At 40.2% G+C, this 7,883-nt stretch overlaps 3 protein-coding genes across 3 annotated transcripts in view; all 3 read right to left on the bottom strand.

Annotated features, from left to right (window-relative positions):
• Pmar_PMAR029327 (hypothetical protein) overlaps positions 1 to 503 on the bottom strand; it is a gene marked incomplete at both ends in the record, with an annotated part of 2,662 nt that extends 2,159 nt beyond the window's left edge. The window contains 2 exons of the mRNA XM_002782416.1: positions 124 to 212; positions 424 to 503. Coding sequence (XP_002782462.1) covers positions 124 to 212; positions 424 to 503 — 169 coding nt within the window. The remainder of the gene's footprint in view (positions 1 to 123; positions 213 to 423) is intronic.
• A 110-nt stretch (positions 504 to 613) lies between these two features.
• On the bottom strand, positions 614 to 1,115 carry Pmar_PMAR029326 (hypothetical protein). The gene has a single exon (XM_002782415.1). The coding sequence runs from the start codon at positions 1,095 to 1,097 to the stop codon at positions 651 to 653; it is 447 nt and encodes a 148-aa protein (XP_002782461.1). The 5' UTR covers positions 1,098 to 1,115; the 3' UTR covers positions 614 to 650.
• A 1,983-nt stretch (positions 1,116 to 3,098) lies between these two features.
• On the bottom strand, positions 3,099 to 7,191 carry Pmar_PMAR029325 (hypothetical protein, conserved; the record flags this gene model as incomplete). Its single annotated transcript, XM_002782414.1, has 9 exons — positions 7,115 to 7,191; positions 6,398 to 6,518; positions 6,274 to 6,345; positions 6,016 to 6,105; positions 4,999 to 5,083; positions 3,756 to 3,859; positions 3,631 to 3,713; positions 3,422 to 3,494; positions 3,099 to 3,159 (listed from the first exon to the last, which is right to left on the bottom strand). Exons 1-9 carry the CDS (start codon positions 7,173 to 7,175, stop codon positions 3,099 to 3,101), a joined length of 750 nt encoding a protein of 249 aa, XP_002782460.1. The 5' UTR covers positions 7,176 to 7,191.
• Positions 7,192 to 7,883: the final 692 nt, after the last annotated feature.

Raw genomic sequence — 7,883 nt, 5'->3', positions numbered from 1 at the left:
GGTATTAGCCATTTAGTAAACTAATCTGAAGAATTCCGAAGCAATTTCAAGAGTCGAGATTGCCTATAACACACGAAGCCCGACGACTTACGCTTTGAACCATGCATCGAAACTTCACAACACTTCCCAAGGCCTCCTCGGAATCGTTCTCAGACATGTTCGTTAGATCGGGAACCTCTTCCCAATTCAGCGAGCCGATATAAAGATTCACTCTGAAGTAGAATATTCGTGTTAACACATTTACGAAAATTTCTGAAAATTCTCAAAATTAATGTTTGTGAATAAAAATCACTTCCAAATTCGATTCTGTATTCCACTGCCGATTCAGAAATAACACGCAAAGATTTTCAATAGCACTATTCGAAAAATTCGGAAAATCTGGGGAAAATTCACTTGAAAATTATTTCCCTCCTGTACAATCACCTGTCAATAACTCCTTTCCTGCCCTCCTCGCCACACACAGCATCATCCAGAGCTCCGTATGGCTGCTGTTGGAAATCCATCATAGAACAACTGATATCGTAGTTGCAGCCACGCACGTAACCGTAAATCACTCGTGAATGGAATATACCACAAATTCTTGAAATACTTCATAACGCAATACAAGGAGAATCTGTAAACGTTATAGTAGAAGAGTAATACAGTGATAACTATTTACTGTGGATTTCCTCAATGAGTTTACTCTCATCCTTCTTACCAACAACAGGAACATTCTTCTTCTTCATTTCCTCTTCCACCGCCGTGGCGTCACCTTGTACATCGAAAACACCAGCAGTAACATCAATTTCAACAGCTTCCTCGGCCGGCTGAGACAAGTCGTTTCTCAGCAACACTTCGTCACGAACAACCTCAGGGTCGCAGTTGCTATCAGTTGGCGTAGTAGCCGGCGCCGAAAGGAAGTTCTTCACTCGTGATAGGAGGTCTTCGACTTTCGGGACAGGACCGAAGTCGGGTTTTCCAGAGCCTTCCGCGCGAGGTGTAGAAACGGACGAGTCAGAATCGGAGTTGGCAGTATCGGAATTAACGACAAGGCTTGAGGAAGGCGTTTTCTCGGTGATGTTCTTGAGGGAATCGTCGGTTGTATTTTGGATGGTCATTTGAATGAGAAATACAACAGAAAATCAAATAAATTTCCACGAGGGAAAATTTCTACCAAATTGAAATCGCTTGAAATAGTTAACGCCACGACAGAGGGAACTGCCTCGCCGCATCTCCACGAGGATAACAGAGAATTTTCGAGAAGAATCTTCATCAATTTTCATGCAAGTCGCCGAGACGTGAGATTCAATTCCTGCAAGTTGCAAGAAAAACGCAACTAAAACTGGTAGACACCGCACTCGTGATGGGGAGACCTACGGCCACCTGCATCGAAGGCTTCCCGTACTAGCACATCCGACGCCCAACCGTTACGCTCGCCCTTGGGCAATTCGGTGTTCTCTCGTAAACCATAATAATAACATCATTGATATTCGTTTCTTTATTACTACTAATACGAGGAAGCCTATCGCGAATGGGCAAAACTGTTCTCAGTGTTGTATTTGGTGAATTGCCTTACCCTTGATAACGATAATGTTCCGACCGTTCAACGCGGGTAGTTGCCCCTATCACGAGTAGGAGTGAGTTCATCTATTGTCAGGAACCTGTTGCGGGTTGAGTCTGCGGACGGGCATGCTTATTGTCATGCTGTTAGTCTTCGGACTGGCAATCTCGGACTTCACTTGGAGATGGCACATACACTTCCACGAGAATATAACGTTGGTAGGTTTATAGTGGAAATTTGGTGTAGTCGGTATCCCGGTGCTTGTCCAACCGGATGGTTCTGAGTTCTATCCTCGCTGGTGACATTTTAGTATAAAAAATTCACCAGGTTATATACGGGCATTATTTATTCACTTGTGATACTCCGGAAGCTCCTTGAAGCTTCTTATACAACATCCATCACCTGTCACCCCAATTCTATCTCAGCAACCCCTACTGAAGCCCCTCATGTTCGACCACGCCCCCCGCATTTTATACACACTCGTCGTCTGTGATCTCATCTTGGCCGGTGCGCTCATCGTAACCGCACCAGGGAAAGCCAAAGCCCAACTCGGCATGGTGAGTACTCTTTCGAGAATTTTTTTCTTTCCACAATTGTGTTGATTTCAGGCATGCTTTATCTCTCTCGTTTTAACCTGCATATGGTGGATCTACGTCGGCGTTCACATGTCCACTCGACTACGCGATTTTCGAAGGCAATACGGTTTCTCCGGCGCGCTCACCAAAGCACAAGACAGCAACACAAGAGTCGGCAAAATGCTGCGAGGAAAATCTCGCGGCACACTCCTCCACAGCGCCGCGTTTTTCGCCGATCAAACAGTAGCAGGGATGATGTCAACGACACTTCCCGAGCCTTTGGGTGAACTCGTATGGCTCAGTTGGAATCCCGGAATAGTGATTATCATCTTCGGGTTAATCCCCGCCACAGCAATTGGCAGCACTTTGATCTTCGTGGGAAGTTACGTAAATGTGGTATCAAAAGGTGGCGATGGAACAGAGTGTTTGGATGGTAAACAAATTGAGGATTTCTATGATGCACTCCCGGAGGAAGAGTAAGCATATCTTTTCTTTCTCGGACCTCATTCGTATCTTTGCATCAGGAACCTCGAGAGGAGCAACAACTCTCTCATAGCAGTAAGTTGATGATAACAAGAGCTCGGATGTATATGTAAGATATGTGTTTATATAATATTTCCCTTCAACGACTTTAACCGCATATTCTTTCAGGCTCCAACTGCTGAACTTAATAACGATGTTTAGGCATGCTTCATAGCTGACTCGATGTAATTATATTCGTCATTTTGTATTGTGTTAGTGGTGAGATTAGCATACGTTCATACGCCAAAATCGAGTTAACTCGCGAACTAACTTCCCAACGGGTATTGTCATGTGTTATATCACTCTAATTATAACTACTAAACACATACGCAATGTTATAACACTCTGGTGGTGATGATCACCATCAGAGGTAGAAGTATGTAAAACTGGTCATAATCTAATGCACAGGTAATTTGACTTCGTTCATATACACAGCAATGTTTTGTCAATCATAGCAATGTTCACGAAGACACTGCTGTTTTGCCACGCATCATTTCATACTCTTCGAACGTAAGAGAAAACCTGAGAAAAAGGGAAAAATGATGTTCTCTTATCAAAACCCATTTTTGATAAATTCTAAAACGTTTTCTCTTTATTCGCACATTCCCGTATGTGAAAATATGCACATGTTCAACTACATGTGTTGGTGATTATATGCAAATTCTGGGAGGAAATTTCACGAAATTCTCAACGACCTCTCTAAGTAGTCAGAAAATCCCTATTCCATCACTGAATATGTTTTCTACTATTATAAAAAGATCCCCTCCCTGTCGTCTTCACTCACTTCGAAGATTGATAGCGTTGCACTGTTGTTTGCAAAGATTCCGGATGATGTCCATCTCGAGAAGATCCTCCACCTAGTCAAACGACATGAGAAAAACAAGTCTAATTTTGAATCGTAATCCCACCAACCATAGCATACAAAAACACTATTGTTTAAACAATATGTAAAACATTATTGAGAAATAAATTCCACATACGTGATCTTCTTACCCTTCACAATAGCTCTCATAATCGCCTGTTTTTGATCCCAGTGTTGTTCCGGCATAACATTGGGTAAAAACGTCGCACTTCGACTGAGCGAAAAATTCACATTCGCCAACTTGAACATTACTCACGTTCGAGCCTCTCCCGGGAGTACGAATTTCACGACGATACCGTGGGTACCATCACACTTCCAGTTATAGATCTCTTCACCAAGGTCTTCGAAGGTATGGAGAACCTAAAGACCGAATTTTTACGGAAAAAAATTTTTTGGGGTAAAATTTTCTCGGCGAATATGATTTTCATGCATAATAAATATACTTCATCATCTTAATTTGCCTCCCGATGAACTTTATATGCTATAAAATGTGAAACTCAACTTTCTCTGGAAATTACGCATGAAAAACGCACGATAACAAACTCATATATTCCTCCGAAATTTCACATCAGAACACATCGGAAATGGCAAAATTATGCCACATAAAAGCTGCCATTTTAAGTTCATCAACGTGGTTTCCCGTACTTATAATTTTGGAAGTGTACAGAAATCAACGATAATTTCCTCACAATTCTCATATTGTCATCATCACCAACACATGTAGTTGATGACCATGTGCATATCCCTTTCCACCACATTTTCATATTGTCATCATCATCACCAACACATGTAGTTGATGACCATGTGCATATCCCTTTCCCCCCACATTTTCATATTGTCATCATCATCACCAACACATGTAGTTGATGACCATGTGCATATCCCTTTCCCCCCACATTTTCATATTGCCATCATCATCACCAACACATGTAGTTGATGACCATGTGCATATCCCTTTCCCCCCACATTTTCATATTGTCATCATCATCACCAACACATGTAGTTGATGACCATGTGCATATCCCTTTCCCCACACATTTTCATGTTGTCATCATCATCACCAACACATGTAGTTGATGACCATGTGCATATCCCTTTCCCCCCACATTTTCATATTGTCATCATCATCACCAACACATGTAGTTGATGATCATGTGCATATCCCTTTCCCCCCACATTTTCATATTGTCATCATCATCACCAACACATGTAGTTGATGACCATGTGCATATCCCTTTCCCCCCACATTTTCATATTGTCATCATCATCACCAACACATGTAGTTGATGACCATGTGCATATCCCTTTCCCCCCACATTTTCATATTGTCATCATCATCACCAACACATGTAGTTGATGACCATGTGCATATCCCTTTCCCCCCACATTTTCATATTGTCATCATCACCAACACATGTAGTTGATGACCATGTGCATATTTCCTCAAAACTCATGTGCGTGAATATATACATAATTTCAAACAAGCACCTTGCACCTACACTCACAGTACACATGAGGTCCTTCATCTCAGATTGGGCTATGGGCCTAAAACGCCTATCTTCTTGAGATGACACTATTGCGTATCTGATCAAAATTTCACTCTTTCCTTCGCGTTGAATAGGAGTCGGGAAAATGTACTCAGTAGGAATAGAACGCGAGACCACACGATTGGAAGACAACCCCCCTAACACCTGCACCAGATTTACATTATAATTCTACCAACGCTACACTCCCAAGATTAACAGTAGAACATCGGAGTTTCATCATAGTGCTATGTAAAACATATATCGCACGACTACTGCATATCACCGCGAATGTCGCGTTTTTCACAGAGTTTTACGACGCCACTTCACATAAAACGGGTAGTCGTGAAACTCCACTAAACATACATGTTCCCTTCCAAAATTCTAAATCGAAAATCCACTCCAGAAGAGCTCGCCTGATTACTAAACAATATATGAATTTCGTAAGGAGAAATAATACACAAAAATACTCAGATTCTACTTGCCACAGTTCATCAAGTGCTTCACAAAGACTATGGAGTTCTTCTGAAGGGGGTGACTTTCCGGGAATAAATGCCCGGCAAATTTTTTACTATCATTCGATAGAGCATACCGTGAGGAGTGATAACATACAGACATCTACGTTCTAACCACAAGGATTAGTGATTTATTCCAGAGCTTAACTATCAGCTGATGTTAAACAACTAGTTTAAGTCGACCTCTTTTTCGATCGTTTTATATGCAGTATGGAAAAAAAACTGTTATTTTTTTAGTAATTATGAAATTTTTGAGAATTTCTAACAAAACAACGTTATAAAATTATAAGATACATTGCAAATGTGAAGGATGTGTGGTATTTCCCAACATTAATAAAAAATCGATCTGAAACTATATCGCATAAATATGAACATGTGATGTGATAAAAGTAACCTTTCGAGACTGTGAAAAATAACTGCATATCAAATTGACACATACCGTAACACTACGAAATCCGCCTCCAATACTGCATACTACCTCTTCAGCTGCCCTAGTTTAATCGGCAAAAGGAATCCTATACATCCTCGTAGAGTTTGATACTCGCTCTTCGCACTCAGCGAAGACGACCTGATAAATAATACTAAAACTCCAAATTGACTTTCAATGAATTTTCACCCATTTTACGTGGAGTGAAGTAATACTCTGTGAAAAATATTTTTCCCCTAGTGAAAAATTTAGGGAAAAATTCTGGAAAACTTTTTTATATCACCGCTCGTGAAACTCCAATAAACCTACTTAGATGAGCTCCGCTTATCCCAGGTGACGAAAATTCCATCAGTTGTAACGTCAGGGTGAAGACTCTCAGGCCTACCGATGATATTGGAAAAAAACCACTGAGTGTTGTTTTAATTCTTATCACATATCCGGTAAATCAACTTCGACGTTTTTCCTCCATCGGTGTTGTGATTTATAGTAGGCCCGCAGTACGTCGAAACAGTAAGCGCAAAGATCAGCATTCGCTCGAATGGGTTCTAGTGAATCTAAGAAAGAAAATTCACATTAATGCTATTTCGAAAAAGAAGTTGAATTTTATGGGAAAAGATCATTTATTTATGAGAAATTTTATGGGAAAAAATCCTTCATGAGAAATTTTATGGGAAAAAATATTTATTTATGAGAAAATTTATGGGAAAAAATAATTTATTTATGAGAAATTTTATGAGAAAAAATCCTTTATTCATGTGAAATTTTATGGGAAGTATCTTGAATGATGTTACACTATTTGAGGCGATTTGGGTGAATATGCAAATTGTCAACTACATGGTATCAGAATTTTGATAAAATTCTGATAAGTTCGTGTTGGTTCCTCTATACGTATTCGCATGTAATTAGTGAGGAAACTTCTGAGCTCAGGTGAGGAAAGAGAACATATATTCCCCCAACACTGATTTGAAGATTCGTATTATTCAAAAACAGATGATATTTGTTTAAAAAATTCAGGAAACTTAGATTCTCTTCGAAGGAATATTCCTATTATCAACAATCCATAGATTGTCTTTGAGAATACAACGCAAGGTAGTTGTTGGACCTCATCTGAATCTTCCACGAAGCAACCTTGGATACCACCCTTGCTCACCTTTAGAGGAATGCACTCCGTTGATGTCGAGTTTTTGTGTAGTACTGCTGATAGTGTTCATAGTGGAAAACAAAACTACTCGGAAAATGATTTACTTTTTGTGAATCATTAACGACGAGAATTCGACAGTGTTACGGTATAGTTCGATGAATTAAAAGTTATAACGCAAACAATAAACTACACGTGTTGGTGACTATATGAAAATTCTGTAAGACACTTTAGGAAATTCTTATTGCTTTCCGTACACTGCTGGTCACTAAACACAATGTGATATGTGGTGCGTTTGCGTGCTACTTTCGTACGCATATACATCCTCTACATGTGTTGAGCATGTGTAAAGTAAGTAATGAAATTCCTGAGCTCAGCTATGGAAAGCTAACATGTATTCCTCCAACACTGATCTTTTCTGAGTGGAAATTATTCTCTGGAATCGATTGTAAACAATTGTGTATGGAGGGAGTACTTGTAAAATATGGCAACTCTTTCCCTTGGCATCTGTGCGTCTGCGTGCTACTTTCATACGCAACCCAAGTTCTACTATAGATCCTCCTCTATACATCTGTTGCAGACCTCCCGCTTCAATACCCATACCACTAGAGTTAACGCTGGACGTAACGGCCATTGATGCAAATAATAGCAAACGTAGAAGACTCTTGTATCTTCGTAGCTTCATTTGTACAGGGAGGGACACTACAACTGAAACGGTAAGATATTCTCACCGTCAGCGCACGCTCAAAGATGCAAAAGGAAAATGGTACCATAAATCCAG

Source organism: Perkinsus marinus (genome assembly GCF_000006405.1).
Source record: "Perkinsus marinus ATCC 50983 genomic scaffold scf_1104296939758, whole genome shotgun sequence".
Classification (NCBI taxonomy): domain Eukaryota; phylum Perkinsozoa; order Perkinsida; family Perkinsidae; genus Perkinsus; species Perkinsus marinus.
The sequence above is the reverse complement of the archived record's forward strand: the minus strand, read 5'-3'. Positions and strand labels throughout refer to the sequence as shown.